This window comes from Lineus longissimus, chromosome 19 (assembly GCF_910592395.1).
Source record: "Lineus longissimus chromosome 19, tnLinLong1.2, whole genome shotgun sequence".
Lineage (NCBI taxonomy): Eukaryota > Metazoa > Nemertea > Pilidiophora > Heteronemertea > Lineidae > Lineus > Lineus longissimus.
The window spans coordinates 9,357,575-9,376,870 of NC_088326.1; the positions used below are offsets into that span (position 1 = coordinate 9,357,575).

The following is a 19,296-nucleotide window of genomic DNA, read 5'->3' on the forward strand; positions in this document are numbered from 1 at the left end:
GTGGAACTACGACTTATATCATAGAATTGGGCTTTTGCATTTAACCCACACACATTTAAGCAAGACAGCCGTAAACCTTTATTGTTGTCACTTGCATAGCAATGTTCAAGTACATCAGTTTTGGCAACTGGTAAACTCTCATTTCCTACATTTCCCTCTGTAGAAGTTTGGCCTCCTACGTTTCCCTATTCCCGGTTTGTAATGTTCATTCCGAAATCCTCGTACTTGACATTTGAGACCCCTAGTTTGAAGAGGTCGTCACAGTTTTAAATGAAAACCTTGGACTCAACTTTCTGCCCATTTTTTGTCTCCTCTCGAATACACACAATTTTACCGTCCATGGAGTAAACATGTTTGGCTAGTTTCTTTTCTTTCACGAACCGCATGAGGGATGTCCTCAGTGGTGTCAGGTCCTCAACAATAAACACGTTCTTGTAGTTTTCCTTTGCTTTGAGATTTTTCTTGTTGAACATAAATGCCTGCTTCACACTCCTTCGCACGAATTTGCATATGACTGGACGAGGGTTTCTCCCTTTCTTACCAAGGCGATGGGTGACTGAGATGTCGCTTTCCACCACCAGAACATCCATGGCCTGGCCAATCTCCACGATCTTCTTCCGTAGGTCTTCTTCCTTTTCGCCCTCAGTTTCCTGAAGATGAAATACCCGAATGCTTTCATTGCGTGTATATTGTTCTAGTTTGTCGTTTTCGTACTTTCCAACACGAATTGCTGCCAAGAGTTTATCACATTTCCTGTCAACAGCCTCCGCTACTGATTCCCAAATGACCGGCTTCAGCTTCTCCTCGAGCATTTTGTCAAGTGATTCGGAAATCATTTGACTCAAGGCTGGCTTCAACTCTGCCACCACTTGATTGGCGATCAACCGTGTCCCGTTTACTTCATCACCTCTGCTGCCCGATGCACTGAGCACACCACCCAATGCATCACCATGCACTGTCAGGCCTATGTCCATTTTGTCATCAGGGACAGGGGCGGGGCGATCAAAGATCAGTTCTTTTTCAGCTTTACCTTTGTCCTGTCGCTTGGGCGTACTAAATAGAAAGCTGCTACCTATACCTCTCTAATGGTCATTCTTATTGTTATTGTTACTTCTTCCCATTTTGAACGTTTTTTCGTCAAAATTTACGAGCCAAATTGGCACAGCATGCACTGTATTTTCGGGCCATGAAAGAACTCTGAGAGAACATTGAGCACGTAGGTATTGCCATCTCACGGCTTCCAGGGGAACTGGGGGTAAGTTGCCGATAGCAGACATTAAGGATATAATATATATCTATCCCCTGGCCAAATTTCAAGTAATTTGAAGAAAATTTTAAGTTGAACACATCGACGGTGAAATTTGCCCGATTTCCAAGCCTAAATGTATTAGAATTGCTTTGAAAAATGGCAAAATTAGAGAATGTAGTGACTTTGAAGGCTTGTAACTTCGCGCGCGTTGCATGGATTTTAGTTGCCGATAACAAGTGCAGATGGCGATACCGTATAGAGCACCTCCACCAAGTTTGAGCTTATTTGAAGAAACTTCACTGTTGAACATTGGGGTCCTCAAAATCGACCATTTTCAGAATGTTGTAATTTCGTGAGAGTCCAAATCAAGAAAAACCCATTGATTCTTCTTCCTTAAAATGCAACAGGAGCACACTTTACATTACCTTGAGGATGTTTCGGTTGTGTATGGGTGTGGTGTGGACCTGGCCTGATTACTCCAATGTGTGGTCCTGTTAGCAGGGTGTGGGCCGGATGTGGCCTGGCCGGGGGGGGGTCGTTATTCCTTGGAAGACCATTTTCAGAATGTTGTAATTTCGTGAAGATGATTCGGTGGTGCATGGATGTGCACCAACGTACAGCATCAGCAGTACAGGGTAAAACAAATGGCTATCTATCAAAATTTTAAAGAAGACTAGGAATTTGCTACATGTACATTCTAGAAGTTTTTACTTTTGATAAAAGTGTCAAAAGTAAAACAAAATTGACCTGGCACAACCAGTCTATGCGTTTGTAAAAAAAATATTGTAAAAGTTCTCTTCATACCATAGCACTGCAAGAGTCACTGTGAGACACCAGAATCTCAAATTGATCAGTACAGAATAGAGCACAATTTTTCTATTTATACTTGGCACCAATATTGATAATATAACTCCACCTCCACAACTTGAGTTATGTCGGACACTTGCGATCAGGTTTGTCCGATTTGAAAATACAATGAATACAATACAAACATCTCTGCTCTGCTATCCTACATGTACCGGGTAGTTCTTTACATTTTCATTAGTTAATCTTTCAAAATTTCAACAAGTTTATCTTTTCTGCATGCCTTCGTAACTACACCATGGGCAGCCAACTGCTGTTTGATTTCACCAACAGTCAACTTATTTACATCAAGACTCGGGGGTGGCATGTTTTCAGAATCCTCCTCATTTGGAATACGCATCCTTTTTCGCTTAGTTCTGGTCTCTTCACCCCAATACTCCAGGTTTGATTTGGCATAAGGCCTTGGGGTCCTTTTGTGTTCACTGAGATGGTTTTGGCGGAAAGTTGTTTGTATGACACCAGCACAAGCGTCTATTTTGTTCGAGTGCTGTAGATAGTTGGATTTGACAATACTATTAAGTTTTTCCATCCCTTGACCACTCAGCTTGTGAATACCACAATGAATTCTGACAATCCTTGGTAGATGGTACACCATTATGTCGATATATGGTGTCACCCTGCCCCGCTCGTAACCCTTTCTGACCCCCTCAAGTGAAAGGAACATTGTCACCCAACCATGAGCTTTTTCAAACAACTTGGCCTCAAGGACATCCTGTTCAGAGAGATAGTATTGGGACAATGCCTTGTACAATTCAGCAAACTTTCTCCAAACATTGAGGACCACTTCCTCGGAGTAATCATACAAAATGCCTTTGCCCTGCAACTGGTCTGGGAGCAACTTCAGAAGTTTTTTCTTCTCCTCCCCCACTAAACTAGAGAATTCAATACCACCTGTTTGCTTTCCCATTTTTGTCCCGCACATCCCACACCTTGAACGACACACCACAGGCCCTAATAGAATTTACCAATCGACTCAAGTGAGTAGTCGGAGACTTTGGAAACCGGCCCATCTTCTCTTCTTGATCAAAATCTGTCACATCTTGGATCAAGTTATCAAGAAGTCTATCTGTAACCCTCAACATCAAATGCAACTCGTCGATCACAACATTATCTAAATTAAGGTTTACAAGTGGTTCGTGCTTGCAACTCATTGTGCCACTCATTGCACTCGATTTGATGTCATCTATGGTACGCCTCAATGTAAGACCTTCATAAAAACACTCGTCTTTCGACATATCACCACGATCTTCTTTATGGCAACGACAATAAATACATGAATAATTAGAAGTAGCATTAGACATACCAAGACTTGTAGTCAGCAGACAAGACAACATCTACTGCATGCTCACGCCCATTAACCCTTAAAGCGCCGAATTAACAAAATCATATTACCCCTGAGCGCCGAATTAACCGAGCATTTTTGAAAATGATTAATAACAACGTTATTTTTGTTACAAACACTATGGAATGTACTGATGATTTTATACAAATGGTAATTCCCGTCGATTTTTGTGACATTTCCCGCCAAAATTTACTAATTAGGGGTTAATTAGTGCAAATACCCATAATCAACAAAAATATGGCCAGAACATACCTCCATCAGCTTTTTATACCTCCCTTGGTATTTTAATATGAAGTCTGGGTCTAAATACATCGTTTCCATCCGATTCCTGGTCGAAGCATCCGTCTAATTAGTCGTAGCAGCGCTAATTACTCCTGATGACGTCATTCCCGCGAAAATGGGGCTTCAAGTTTTTGATAAAATACTCAAAAGCTTGTATAGAAACTTGAAATTTGTTCGATGCCATTTTGTGCTAAGCATCACTGTCGAAGTACCAAATAGCGTACATGCACACTCACTGCCATCTCTTAGCAGACAGGTGGAACTAAACGTCTGCTGTCGACGATCGTCGCCTCTGGCGCTTTCCCCCTTATGTCGACGATCGTCGCCTCTGGCGGTTTAAGGGTTAATACTGACCGATTGTGATGCATTTAATTTTTCCATCACGTTCCACACATTGGCAAATGATATTTTATACACATTGTAACTTTCGGACGCTTTCACTATCGCAATAGCATGGTGTTTACTCGGAGGTACATCTGGGAACTGTGGAGAAAACAAGCTAAAACTCATGACACACATCCCTGAATTCCGTGACACACTGGTGCCGTCCCCACAAAACTTTACTTTGAACGTTGGGGAAATGCCAGGTTCACCATTGGGTGTCTGGCACTGAGTAATATAATGCTTGATAGCAAAAATCAGTTCACCCTCAACATCGAGTTCCGCCCCTTCAAGTGAACCAGGAGTGTGCTGCACATGGGACAGGGCATTGGTGTCTTTGCGCAACTGCTTTATTAAGTAACTCTTCGGTAACCCGTCACACATAACAGAGAGCTCATGATAGCAGGCATCTGAAATATAATACCGATCTAAGATCTGGAGTACACGCTTCAAAATATCCTTGTCAGCATCATTTATGTCTTTGTACACAACAGGATGCCAACTTCCCGACTTATCAGAAACAGTTAAGCTGTCTAGTTTTAAACCCATAGACTCTAGAAAAGAAACAGCACACTCTGCCCTGGACTTAACTTGTTTCAAAAGAGTAAGTTGGTGTGTCCTGGACACATCAGCAAAGTCCTTCCTGTTTTTAACCTTGTCACCACTAGACACGGAAACGCCACACAAATTGTCAATGTACATATGCAAATGTTCATTTGTTTCCAGCAGGTTCTCAATCTTTGCCGACTGGTTTTGTGCACTATGCTTTAAATCATCAACCTCTATGTCCCTCTCCAGTCTAACCTGGGCTATTTATGCCAAGAGGCTACCTATTTGTTCCTCTAAATCAACAATGCGTTGGTTTTTCTCTCGTACTTCGAGCTCAAGGGCAGCTCTCCTACATTCAAACTCTGCCTCTTATATCCGGATCTGTTCATTTTTGACCTGAAGTTCAGATAACAAATCGCAATTTTTTGACGCAGTTCTGAGCCACCCAGAAGATCTGATTTTGTGATGCTGCACGTAATGAACTTTTTCAGCTAAGCTGCTCTACTATTGCCTCTGCTCTTCATAACCTTCTTAGATACCCTGGGACATTCCCTTCTCAGACGTTCACCGAGTCTGCAGGACGACAGATTCAGACAAAGTTTAAAATTTGTACTGACGTGCAAATCTAGGAGGTGGGTGTACTTGCTAATATCACCTCCAGCCTCATCACTCAATGCCAAACAAGTTTCATACGAGATTTTTAAAGAAAAAAGAACCTCAGAATCTCCCTGTGAACGTGGGCGTTGTCCCTTCAATTTACATGTATACACGGGACTGGAATGAAGTTGAATGACTTAAAGCAGGCATGGTTAAAATAACAATGACCAGAGTTCGATTCAAGAAAAAGAAGCAAAATGACAATTTACAAAATGTACAAAGCACTGCATGAAAAAACAATACAAGTGGCCACACAAATACATGTGTATATATAGTATACACACAACACGAAAGTCAGTTCACTTGTTCACTTCATTTTAAGCACGTAATTTAAATGCCTTGACAACAGCACAGATTGATATCTTTTCCAACGGAACACGGGGAACCTCAACAATGTCACCATCTTTGAGAACAAAGTTTTGGGCTGACCAAGAGATCACAGGCTTCAAGAACACAGGAAACGATATTGCACGACCAACACCGAACTTCTTCACCAAGTGGGACCAGCCTTCCGGTAGCAAACATTTCGATAAGTCCTCTTCACTGAATGCAAAATATCCTTTTATTGCAGCGGGTACAACGGCACAGTCTTTTGTCATGAAACGGTAAATATCCAACGAAAACGGAATGGTTGTTGGCGACAACTTTGATCCTTGTCCGCGAAGAATGGACTGCAGGCCTAACGACAACTGTGATCTTGCTTCATTCAGACGTGCCGACGAAACTGACGGGGGAGGCGTAATTTTCTCTGATGTCATCAGTGAGATTGGCTGCAGGCTCCCACGAACATGAGGACAGAGGATAGTCAGCCCATTCTACCAAGTACTCATCACCCTGAAAATATAAAAATAACACATTTTATTTAAAAGAGAATTGCAAACTGAGCCAACAACAGGCTCAGAAAAGGCTACCAATCATGAATACTGCACACATTACACACAGGCAGACAAGTGAAAATAATCTATCAATCAAAGAAAAAAAGATGGTCCATTTCAAAATGATTTTGAGGGACAAAGTTTGTTGGTAGTTTGAGATCAGGAATGCACATTGTCATAAATAACAATTTTATGAGCATCAAAATGACCATCAAAATCTTTGCATCAATCAAAAATCATAACTACAATTTCTAAAAGGTATACTCTAGATCAAATTTATCTATCATCCAAAACCGGATGGTATATTATTATCGTGATTTTGGTGGATATACTCTAGTTTCGCCTTTTTATGGTGGGTTCATTAACTTCAGGGACTACCTACATGGATTACGACAAACGGCCCATACTAAATTTTAGTCCGCCCTCTTCACATGATTGGATGAATTGTCGGTCTGCCATGAACCCATTGCTTGGGGTTTCGGGTATTGTGAAATAGATTCGACTTTTAAGGAGAGGTGAATTGAACCCAGTCATGCCCGTGCATGGCTGAAGGCAATTTATTCTGACTTTCTACAGGGTGTTTCCAAAAAAGTGAAGAGTGCAATTTAAGCGGGATCCACTGTCGCGATTTTGACTAGCGTCGGCGTCGCGCTTGCTTGCGATGGAACAAAATGATCGAAATGAACGGCTCAACGCTGCTGACGCCAGCTTATTTTAACTACCGCAAGCGCGTCACAACGCCGTCACAAGCGAAGTGACCGTGGATTCCCCGCTACACTCTCGGTCTGCCAGAGACCACTCAAAAAGTGAAAATGGCGTTCAGTTAGAGGATGCAGGTCTGTTTGAAATTCAATACGTATTTTAACTCACACTTTAGAACAAGTGAAAAGGACACCAACTTTGGACTGAGCGAACCTTTTCATTCTTTTGCGAGTTGTCACTGGCAAATTTAATCCAATCTTTAGTAACTTCTAAGTACAGTTTCTTATTCCTGTAGGCCCACATCTTCATAGTCAAGCAAATCGATGAATGCCATGCCATCTTCCTCTTCTTCGTCCAGTTGAGGAAGTGGTCCTCCTTCAATTTCGCCCATGCGGAGGGATGCTTCAAACCCGCTTTCGATCACTTGGGGGGTTACAGCGTCCCAGGCGTTACTGACAATGGTGACAACATCATTTAGTTCAACACGGTTGCATTGTCCTGCTGCGTTGGTATGCTGCGTTTTCCACGACTTCCACTCCTTACGTGCGTTGGACTTAAACGATTTCATAACTGCAACGTCTAGGGGCTGGACCAATGATGTACACCCAGCTGGTACAAAGTGCATGATTCCACCTAGCTCCGTTACTTGCATACCGAAGTCTTCAGACCGATGGACACTATAACGATCCAGTATCAAGATAACCTGCTCTGCTGGCTGCCTCTGTAGGTATGGTTGATAGACTTCCTCGATCCAGTGCTCGGCTGTCTCTTGTCTTACCCATCCTGTGGCAGATGATGTAACAACCACATTAGCTGGCAAATCTTGTGCTTGAAGGGCTGCTAGCTGTCGTACAAACCCACGACGCCGAAACGTTATGATGGCTAGCATCTTATCACCACTGGCCGCAACGCAGAGTGTCACAGTGCACCCTAGTTTAACATTCGATCGTGACGTACGTACGTCAATGGAAGCAGCACCTTTTCGGTTACACGAGTGCATGGGTCTAAAGTCAAAAAGAATGAAAGTTTCGTCCATGTTAAAAATAAATCGCATTGCGATGTTGAATTGATCAATAGTCCCAGTGACTTCATTGCGGAATACCTCAATTCGTATTGCAGCATCAGCTGGCAGGGTTGTAGTGTTTTTGTTCACTTTACGCAGGGTAATCTGTTTTCTCTTAAAAGTTCAACCCATCCAGCCGAGGCTTGAAAATCATGTAAGATTGGTCTTGTTTCAACCATTTCATTTCGCCTGGCATCTGTCAGACCACCCCACCAGGCATGGAAGAATTCCAAAGCCTTTTCTTGCAAGTCCTGTACGGCGACGGGTAGGCGTATTTCACGTTGCTGGAGAAACCATTCATGAAGCTCATTTTCAACTTGAGGCCAGCAACCGATATCTTTCGGTTTCACCCTTCTACTTCTTCCTTCATTCCCTTGTTGTCCTCGTTCCAAGCTTGGTAAGTCCCATTTACTGAACGTGTGGATCGATATTTTGTAGTGGTTCGCATATTCCGTCATGCTGGCCACCGTCCCATTCAAAAGGGCTGTCTGAAAGTCCTCTAGGTACCGAATTTTCTCCGTGACGGAATATAAACTCCTTCGCTTTGGAAGAGGTTCATCTGCATTGTCCATGATGTCGGTATATAGCAGAAAAAGAGGCCAAGACTGGTTTATAAACTCACTGGGTTATGAAACATAGGCCTACTTAATTCAAAAGATGAAATCGATGTATCTGACACTTCTATTCCATGCATAATTTTATGTTGCCTTTTTGGAGTCAGACAAGTACAAACAAGGTTATAAATTCATTAGATTGATTGAATTGCCCTCTGAAAATAAAACCTCATTCACACTTTCCAAATTTCCTTTCATTCATTTTTTAGCTCAGCTGAAAAGCTGAGCTATTCATATGAGTAAATGGTAGAATGAGTGTCCGTCCGTCTGTCTGTCTGTCTGTCTGTCTGTCTGTCTGTCTGTCTGTCTGTCTGTCTGTCTGTCTGTCTGTCTGTCTGTCTGTCTGTCTGTCTGTCTGTCTGTCTGTCTGTCCGTTAAACAGGCACGTTTCAAAACTATGGCAGATAGGCGATAGATTTTCCCTCTGAGGCGTTGAGACCCTTCAGGACTCCTGAATAGACCAAATGTGGGTCCGGCAGGATGAGCGGTTTGGCCACTAGGTGGCACCGAGCGAAATTTTCCAAAAACTTTTCCAGCAGCTGATTTCTCAGTTGGGGATCATGAATCAAATCTAATTTTATAGAGCAAAGCTTTCTCTTTCATTATCAATAGGCGTGGTTCATGAATTTCTCACCAGGTGGTGTTACTGGCGCAATTTAGTGAGCATCCCCCAAGAAGAGCATTTTAAATTTCGCGCGAGTTATCCCACGTCCAATCACACGTGCAGCGAACGTCACGTCTCGAGTCTGCGCAGTTCAGACGTAAGGAGACCATGCTATGGAATAGATCGCGTTCTGTCAATTCAGAGGTAAGTTCTCATTAAATTCACAATTTCATAGGCGATAATATTTGGCTTCTTGTGTTATTGCATGTTGATGACATTAGGGAAGGCTTGGATTGTTTAATTGGATGTGATTAATTTGAAATAGTTCGTTGAAGATCGTTGAAAAACGATCTGCGAAATGCAGCTTGGTTGGTCTGAGAAACGATGTCAAAGTCCGGCTTTAAATCATGGATTTCTCAACAAATAACTCTTGTCACATAGCAGAACTAATGTGAATAAACAAGACAATAATAAACATCGTTCTGATATCATCGGGTAAGGTTGCCAATGTACATAAACAGTGTAATTGAGGATCGACTCCAGCGATTTGAAATGTCAACAAACAATAAATGCGATAGCTGATACACACTGACACTTGCACACTGTACATAGCACAATGCTTCAAACGGGGCCGATTCATCACTCTTATCACAATGTATTCCCAATCATATCAATGAACTTCCTTGATCATTCGGCCCTAGGCCTAGCGCCTTATCAGTTGTTGTTGGCCTTGTATTTGATATAAAACTTGGCTAGCTTACCTATTCTATCAAAATTAAAATGTTATCTCCTCATCATGTTTTGCAGGACAGGAATGATCTGCAGCTGCATTTGAACATATTTGGTGACCACATCTCAAAGATGACCAAGAGAGAGGATCGAGCTATGACTTTGCACATCCCATCGACTTCGGTGTTCACCAGTGCAATCATCAGAAGAGCCAGGCAATTCTAGTATTCAAGTATTTCATTCTGTAATACTTACCTCAAAATTTACTAAATAAAGAAAACCGCATGTGGCAGTTGGTTAAAAAAATCAAGTCTATCTGTTTAAAGTTTTTACTTGCTATCATTATTATCAACATTTCAATGGTGGCATTCTGCTAAGGTTTGTTAAGAGTTTCACTTGACTTAGGTGTACACTAGTAAAATATCAGCAACATTTTACCAACATTTTACCAACATTTTACCAACATTTACCAACATTTTACCAACATTTTACCAACATTTTTACAACAATTTTGCAACAAGCCCTTCAAGGCCCTGTGTTCACTAGCAACAAAATTGCAACAAATTAGCAACATTTTTACAACATGTTGGTAAATTGTTGCAAACTTTTTAGTGGGAACAAAGGGAAATAGGTATTTTGGAGGGAAAATGGATGATTCCAAGGAGAGAAGATGTGTTTTGAGTGCTTCTGCAGCAATTTTAGCTGTCATTGTTGAGAGACGGAAGAGGCGGCGAAATAACCAAAGAGAATATGGACCAGGCCTGGATCAAAATGAGGGTGGATGATGGGGCATACCACTGCCTGTTAAGGCCGCGTATCCATAGGGTATGCCCTTGTGTGGTGTGGCGTTATGGCGTAACAGCCTTGTGACCTGGCACTATGCCCTGCGTCTCCATTGGATATAACTTTTTGGTCATGTAGGCCTTTGTAGTCCTCATTTCGCAGCGGTCAATCGCGTTTATCCGCACGCTGTCATTATTTCAGAAGACAATTTCTCATGAATATTGAAAATGAAAATACAAGTAACTTGTATTTTCACTTGCAACATCAAATTGACATGTACATGTATATAAAACTTGACTTTTAAGCAACAAATTACAGGTTCGTGCTTGTTATGATAATCATCAGTTTCGGGGTCCCAGAGTAGTTCCCGTTGATGAACCTCTTGAATTAATTTCGCCTCAGACATTGCTTCCGTGTTGTTCACTCGCAAAAGAATGGACATGTTCAATCCCAATATGGGCCTATATTCCCAATCCACAGTGCATATATGCCCGCAATGTGACACGGCATAACCTATGGGAACGATCAATAACACCAACGAAGGTTCATTGTCCGTGTGGCGCGCCAGGCGGTAAAAAGGGAATGTTGTGCAGGGCACGGAACAGCCTATGGATACGCAGCCTAAAGGAGTTGCGGCTGACTGACAAGCCGTCATACAAAAACTTCTAGAAAAGGTTTCATCACCCTACGAAGCAAGACACTCACTTGAGAGTTGCTATACCTGCTTCTTGTTCAAGTCACATGAACTCCGGTAGATCACATGACGCAAATCCTATTTCTGATTGGCTGAAGAGTTTGCAACATTTTTACAACATGCAACAAAGAATTGCATTGCATTTAATTTGCAACAATTTTACAACAGGTTGTAAGACGCGTTTTGCTCTGTACACACTACGCAACATTTTTGCAACATTTGTTGCAACTGGAAATGTAAAAATGTTGCTAATATTTTACTAGTGTACACAGGCCTTTAGGCAATAATAGAGTTGGGTAGAGCATTTTGTTAATGTCACCCTTTTAGTTAGGGAAACTGGTGCCTTCTGCATTAGGTGGACCCCACTTACTCATCTGTCAGACCGGCCTCACACGTCGGCAGTAGAGTTTAAGGTCCAGTCTGCGAGATTTACCCATTTCTACCCAGCCAAAAGCGGGTGATTGGGCTAGTCTCTCCATGTGATTCAATTCGCATGGATTCTTGTGCCCCGGTGCTGAAAGGATCCCTTCACAAGGGCAGACTACATCCGGTGGCACTGAAGTATGGAAGAAAGACAGAAGACGACCAATTTGCGAAAAGGATCATCATCATCATCATCATCGTAACAGCTGAGGATGAATCATGTTGCTGTGTGTAGAATTGATGGTCCAATATAGGTTAGGTTATCTGTTTGCGCACACATTGCAAGGGTGGAGCTTGCTTGAAGTAGATTGCGCCAGTCTACCGTAATTCACTGTTACACATCCAGAAGCTAATATCCTTAGGCTTTGAGTCCTTAGTTTAGTAGAGTTTGACGAGTAATGTAATATATACGAACAACGCAGCAACAACTCAGCTGAGCGCCAGGCCCTTGGGCCTCTTGTTTCAGAAACACCCGTTGAAATCCAGTAATTGGCGTCAGTTTTCCCAGAAATCATTTGAAGCAAGTGTACATCCTAGTTGGAAATCTACAAGTAGTCATGTAATGTTTAATGCCCATGTCCGCACGGCGCTCCGGACCTCTGACTGGCCATACATGCTATATGCACACAATAGCTATAAATTACCATGATCTAGTTAGTACAGGAAGGGGTATGGCCTGAATATATGGAACCCACCATAAAAAGGCGAAACTAGAGTATTTTAGCTGAGAATCGGAAACCCTGATCTGTACATTCACGTGTATGAATCAGGAATGTACAAAAAAACAATTTTATGAACATCAAAATGCCTATCAAAATCACTGCGTGATTCAAAAATGATACCAAAACTTTCTGAAAGATATCCTTTAGACAAAAGTTATCTATCATCCAAAATCGGATGGTATATTTAAATCATGATTTTGACGGAGAAATATAGGCGGGGAGAATTGGAAAGTCTGGCGAGATTTTACACAAAACGTGTATGAATCAAATATTTTTGAACATCAAAATAACGATTCAATTCACCTAATACCCAAATAAACCACAAAGAATCTCTGAAATACATATCATAGATATTTTAATTGTGATTTTGTAGGATAACTTTCGACCCAAATCAAGGAGCACACACCACCATGCAATGAACTGGCGAGTTCTAAAACATTACAAAGGAGCACTCACCAGCTTCGCTTCGACAAACTTCGGAACTTCTACAGTTATCCTCGATCCGATCCACCCGTCTCCACGCGACTTCAACTAGGCTTCTATCCGAATGTACTAAGGTCCATTCACAACTGACTCCTATCCGTATATCAACACTCAAAGTCTTTACAATTAAGTTCATTTGAAAGTCCAATCACGTGAAGGCCGAAGCGGAATCGGCCGCAAATATACCCTTTGCGGAGGGTTCTTTCAAAAACTGAGGGCTTGTTTAAATTTTGAGCCTTTAGGCTATAACACTTATACGAACACTATAAATTGTCCACAATTACACAAGAACAAGTAAACATGAAACATTTTTTTTTTGCTTGGTGCGATTTGACTTAGATTATATTAACAAAGATGACTGACTTGACCTGGAACTTAGCAATCAACCCAAAATCTGAGTCAACTGCAAGGGCACTCTTGTTTCAAATCCACAGGCATTGAATAAACTCTGAGCCGCGGAGAAACAAGCATGGGTCTTTAGAGGCCATTGGCATACAGGCCAACTAAGAGCTGATAAACTGCAGTGAATCCCCAACCCTCCTACAGACCTAGAAAACTGTCCCAAAACAAGCGCTCACAGCGGAGCGTAGAAGAGCTGACCTAATTTTTAAATCCAGGAAGCCAGGAAGAGACGTCACGCAGACACGTGACCAACTCGGTAAACCCAAAACTCAAAAGGTCAAGGTCACCCAAGTGACGGAACTAAAAACGAACATCAACGAAGTGCAAGGCTCGACAAAACATCTATACAAACGTACATCATGTACATGCATGCATTCCGTCCAACTGACCTGTGCTATCAATAACAAAACCACGATTTACAACGAACTACGTGGCAGAAACATCCGTCCGCCAAGTCACACTCGGGCATACAAATCTATTAAAAATGGTGGCCGAGAATGGCGGGAAAATACTTTGTCAACAACTCGCGCCAGGTGTAGCGAACAAAGTCGGAAAAACCACCTAAAACATGTCTAGGCCTACCTTGGAGCTGAGAAGTCTATCTACACGAAATCCCAAAACATGACAGGAAAGCTGAACGAAGACGAACAAAAAACGGCCACGAAACAAACACGAACCTGCTAACACGACAGCAAGAATACGAATGGCGACGAACAAAAGTCACACGACCCGATTACGTCTACTTCACGAACTAGTCTCGCTTCTGCGAGACCGTCGAAAAAGTTCGTCTGCTTTTTTCTTTACATTGCAACAACATGCAATGCACTGTAGATGTACATAGAATAATGTACTGGAAAATCGAGCAAAATGCATTCAACTTACGTTTCCACTTTTCCTCCTCCAAATCAATCTTTCCACCGACCAAAACTCTTCCGACAAGTTCGCAGGCTTTTCTGCACACTTAGATTTCTTGAAAATATGACTTTCATAACGCCAAGGGTCAGATAATTGACAATAATCGGGATTAACGCCGTGAGTGCGTGACAATTCAAAACTTGTTGTTGCGGGATCCATGGTAGCGATTGCGGGCCTCTGATTGGCTGGCGATGTGAACGGTGCTGCCACCTTACGGATAGCGGACTTGCTCCATTTCTCCTAATGAACTTGTGAATGCTAGCCATCCACCGGCGCCAGAATCCATCCACCATCTTGTTACAAAACTCCCTCTGTTTGCGTGCATTTCCGATATATTCTTCACACGGCACTTGAGCAGCCGGAAGGGAGCCTCTACCAATAAGGAAATGATTCGGTGTGATCGGCGGCTCATCCAGGGGTGACGAAGATACAGCAGCGATAGGACGACTGTTGAGTAGACCTGCAATCATCGAGAAGTCAGCTTGTCGGCCTTTACCATGTGCTTCATAGATCGTTTGACCTCTTGGACCATACGTTCAACCAGGCCTCGGTGGTGCGGTCCCGCAGGCGGTCCGAACTTCCATTCTACTTCGTACTTCTGCGTTTCAGCTTGGAGTTGTCTCTGGTCTAGGCGTAACTGCAGTTCACGGATCTCGTTGTCGGCCCCTCGAAAGCAGGTGGCGTTGTCACTGACGACGAGTCCCGGTGCTCCACGTATGCTGACAAATCTTTCGAATGCTTGAAGGAAGGCTGACGTAGACAAGTCTTGGACGCAGGTCAGATGCACAGCTCGGAGTACAGTGCAGACGAACACTGCACAGTAACCCTTGGTGGTCGTATTCCTGTTCAGCTTCACGAGGACAGGTCCCAGGTAGTCTACTACGGTGGTCTTGAACGGTGGGCTGAATGGCATGACTCGAAAGGCTGGTAGGTCTGCCATTCGTTGCTTTAGCGGCTTTCCTCGGTGACGTCTGCAGATAACACACTCGTAGACAACACGTCTGGCTAGTTTGACATCTCCGATGATCCAGTACTTCCTTCGGATTTCTACGGCAGTCTTCAGATGCCCCCCATGCAGAGCATATCTGTGGCTTAGGCAGAAGGTACGGATGACGGATATCATACGACAATGGGGCCTTGTCAATTCTCCTTCCGACTCTGTAGACTTGCTCCTTTTCATCAAGGAAGGGGCTGAGCTTTCCCGTGTGGGTATCTTCAAAGTTGACATCTTTCTGTGCTTGGCGGATCAAATACAACTCGGCTTGCTTCAACCAATGGAGTGACGGCCGTTCAGCAACCTTAGTGAGTAGCTGCTTCAACCGTTGGTCTTTTGGAAGTTCTCTCAGTGACATCACACGTGCAGTGACCACCAACAGGCGCGGCCAGCTGGAGAATTCTGTAGGATCGATGACAGGTTCATCCTTGTCTAACTTCACAGCAAGGACTTTGGCATTTCGAACATGGAACTTCTTCAGCTCAGTATCATCTCATTGACTTGAACATTTTTCGGTGTCTCAGGCCAGGACGACGGGGTTTTCTTCAGGAAAGGTGGTCCATCGATGACTTCTTTCATACCAGTGGCGTTGACTCCTCGGGAGACGAGATCAATGGTGTTCTGCTGAGACGGTACGTAGGAAATCTCATCATGTGGATCAAACTATGCGGTTACCTCTCCTACCCTTCAAGCTACTGTTGCGGCGATGTCCGCAGAGCACAAAACTAAATCAAAAAATCTAATCTAAAATCAAGACTGTACTCACGTTTTTCCTATTCCGTTTGTCATGTCATATACAGCTCCTATCCCCGAGTTTCACAGAATCAGCAGTGGCTAGGACTGGCAATAACTATCCAATCACTAGCATCGTAGGTCCCGGACAAGCTTATACTATCCAGTTACGGGCGTTTTTGCTCCTGATTAGTCTCAATACATGCAATACTTGAATCCTCGCAGCATGTCAGAACCACGGGCCGGAATCAGCTGTTTTGATACACAACGTGCGCGCGCATACGCGACCTAGTTTTCGCGGTTTCCGAGAAACCGCGAAGTTTATTTTACATTTTATTCAGTTCTCACGCGTAGCTTTATACAGTGCTGAACGCGATCACAATAAAACGGAACTGCACGAACGTATATACATGCATAAAGTTAATACGGCGAATGAAATGTTTTTCTCACGCGAAAACCATCGAGGGAACGAAATCGCGATCTAATTTGGACGTATTCACGCCATCCGACAAATATAATCACAAAATACGAATTGACACAATACGACACAAAAAACGAATGATTTCTCCAAAATGACGAAGATCTTATCTTTCCATCTGCCTAAACGTTGATTTCCGATGTTTGTTAGAAATTCAGAATTTTCTCGATGGAAAATGACACACACGCGAAACACTCTATCGTATTCCTCTCAGAACTGTGTGTGTGACGTCCTCGCTCGCGCAAGCTGTCCTAATTAAAAGTGGCCTAATTTATTTCCCGCGTCTCTGTTCACCCTTTCGGGTCGGGTTTTTCAATACTTGCAGCTTCGTCAGAACAGCTACGTAGGAGCGGAATGACTTGGACTGCCCCCTCAACCATTCATCACTACCAACATCAGGCGAGACAGGAGCAGGACGGCTTATAGTTCTTTGTGTGGTATACTGACTTGCTTCAGAGATGCTAAACGGGCTCTTGCGCAAACGAACGTCAATTCAGCTTCATCATCTTCTTTTTCGGACCATCGCAACCAGATACCCATTCCCATGGCATCATCGGAGGCGTCGCTGAAACCATGGAGTGAGACTCTCGGCAATGGTGATTTACCCTGGTACCGCTGGGGAATAAGGCAACGGTTGACCTTGATGGTGTCAAGTTCTCGAAGATCACGTTTGACATCTACCGCATGATTGAAGCCGTCAAACGGGCTGATAGGCGTGTCCCAACCAACGTCGAATGTCCACAGCTTCTGCAGGATTATCTTCGGTCGAACCAGGACTCCGGACAGGATACCAAAGACATCGTAGTAGGAGGCTGTTTTCTTCAAGAGGTTGCGTTTCGTAGCAATGGTATCAGCATCGTTGACCTTCTTCACTTGTAGCGTATCTTCTGACAGGTTCCATTTGGTCCCTAGTACAGTCGTTGCTTCATCAGGAGGATAGCACTGTTTATCGCATATCTCCTTCTTGTTAGACAACAAATCTCTGATAACAAATTGTCCCGTGTTCAACGTGGTGGTAAGCTTATGTTTCATCTTACTGACTTCTTCGACATCTCTCTGTGACTCTGTCAAATCATCGACATAGAACTGCTCTTCGACTACACGTCGAATCTCGGGATCATCGGGGGCGTTTTCTGTGGCGACATGACGTAGGGCTATGGTGGCTGCCGTCGGTGACGGCTTGTCCCCGAAGGTCACTGTTGTCAACTCGTAGACTTTGATTGGATCTTCTGGACTCTCTGCGAAGACATATCTATGGAATCTGGCATCCTCTGGGGCTACTTTCACGGCTTGGAACATCTTGGACACATCGGCGATGATGCCAACTTCATACTCTCAGAAGCGCAGGGCAACTTCAAAGAGGTTTGTGTTGAGATTCTCTCCCTTTGCAAGGTAATCGTTTAAGGCATGACCCTGATATCTCGCTTTCCCATCGTAGACGACTCGAACTGGCGTTGTCTTGGAATCTTTCATGACACCAAAGTGCGGCAAGAACCACATCTTCTTCTCGTTGAGGAAGTCGTTCTCCATTTCAGTGGCTGGGACTAGACGTGCGACCCCTCGTTCAACTTGATCTCTCATCTGACGACAGTAGACTTCCCATTCTCATGCCTTTTTCTTGAATTGCGCTTCTAAGTTCAACAGGCGTTTGACGGCATACGCATAGTTGTTTGGAAGATTCTCAGGTAACTTCACCCATGGTAGACCAATCTGATATTTTCCATCTTCTAACCTGGTGACGCTTTTCTCCATGGATTCAGTGGCTAACTTATCTTGGTCCTCGGCACGGCATTTACATCTTCTAGGCTCGAGACCGGAGCAGTCAATACCCAGGAAATCTTCAAGTTCGCCTACGGCTGACACCAGAGAGAAATTGACGACAGCACTTGCTAAGGACTCGTTTGAAATTCGGCCACCTTGGACGTACCACCCCAAAGCCATCTGGCTGCAATCGGATCGTTGGCATCATTGCTTGACACACGTCTTCTGCGGCAAGTATGTCTGAGTTCTCAACACCAAGAAAAATGTCTATCGTTGCATTAGGAGCTTCTACTATGGAGACATTCTGAAGATGAGGGTACTTCTGAATCTGCTGGTTAGTGATAACTGGTGCATCACCACATGGCCTTTCCATCTCGGTTAGAAGTACCTCACGGACGAAGGTACCATCTAGGTTTTCAAGGCTGCAGTCTACCACTCGGAGATTGCGACGGATGGTGTCTCCCCCAACTCTGGTCAGACGATAATCTTGCATGCGACAATCAGTGGACTTGGTGATGATTCCTTCCCGGACAAGCGACACTTGGCTCCCACTGTCGAGTAGAATACGGACCGATGTCTTCTTGGATCCATGGCGTAGATAACCCATGATGGTTGGGAGGACGCTTGAAATTGTTGTACTATTCTCACTGGAAGTGGCTGAATTCGAACCGAAGGTTTGAGGCTTAAACTAATTGGCGGCTGGATTTATGTCTTTCTGACCGAGTTTTGTCTCAAAGTGCCTGTAACAATCGTGACCATAGACTCTAGGGCAGATTGAGGCGAAGTGGGTATCCACACCACAGGTAGAGACTTGGCATGGTGCGTAGAATTGGCATCTCTGATTATCAAATGGATATCTCCCAGCGATACAGTTGTTGTGACCGCAGCGGTGGCATATCCCATTGGCATTCATAACGCTCGGACTGTGGCAGTAAACGAAACTTATGACACCCTTTAATGAAGTGGCTTGAGTTCTGTGGGTGGAGTGGACACTTCGG

General features: G+C 43.6%; 2 protein-coding genes across 2 annotated transcripts; both read right to left on the reverse strand.

Moving 5' to 3' along the window:
- Window positions 1–266: 266 nt before the first annotated feature.
- LOC135502803 (uncharacterized) lies at window positions 267–974 on the reverse strand. The gene has a single exon (XM_064795908.1). The coding sequence runs from the start codon at window positions 972–974 to the stop codon at window positions 267–269; it is 708 nt and encodes a 235-aa protein (XP_064651978.1).
- Window positions 975–16,957: 15,983 nt separating this feature from the next.
- LOC135502804 (uncharacterized) lies at window positions 16,958–17,836 on the reverse strand. Its single transcript, XM_064795909.1, has one exon. The coding sequence runs from the start codon at window positions 17,834–17,836 to the stop codon at window positions 16,958–16,960; it is 879 nt and encodes a 292-aa protein (XP_064651979.1).
- Between the last annotated feature and the right edge of the window lie 1,460 nt (window positions 17,837–19,296).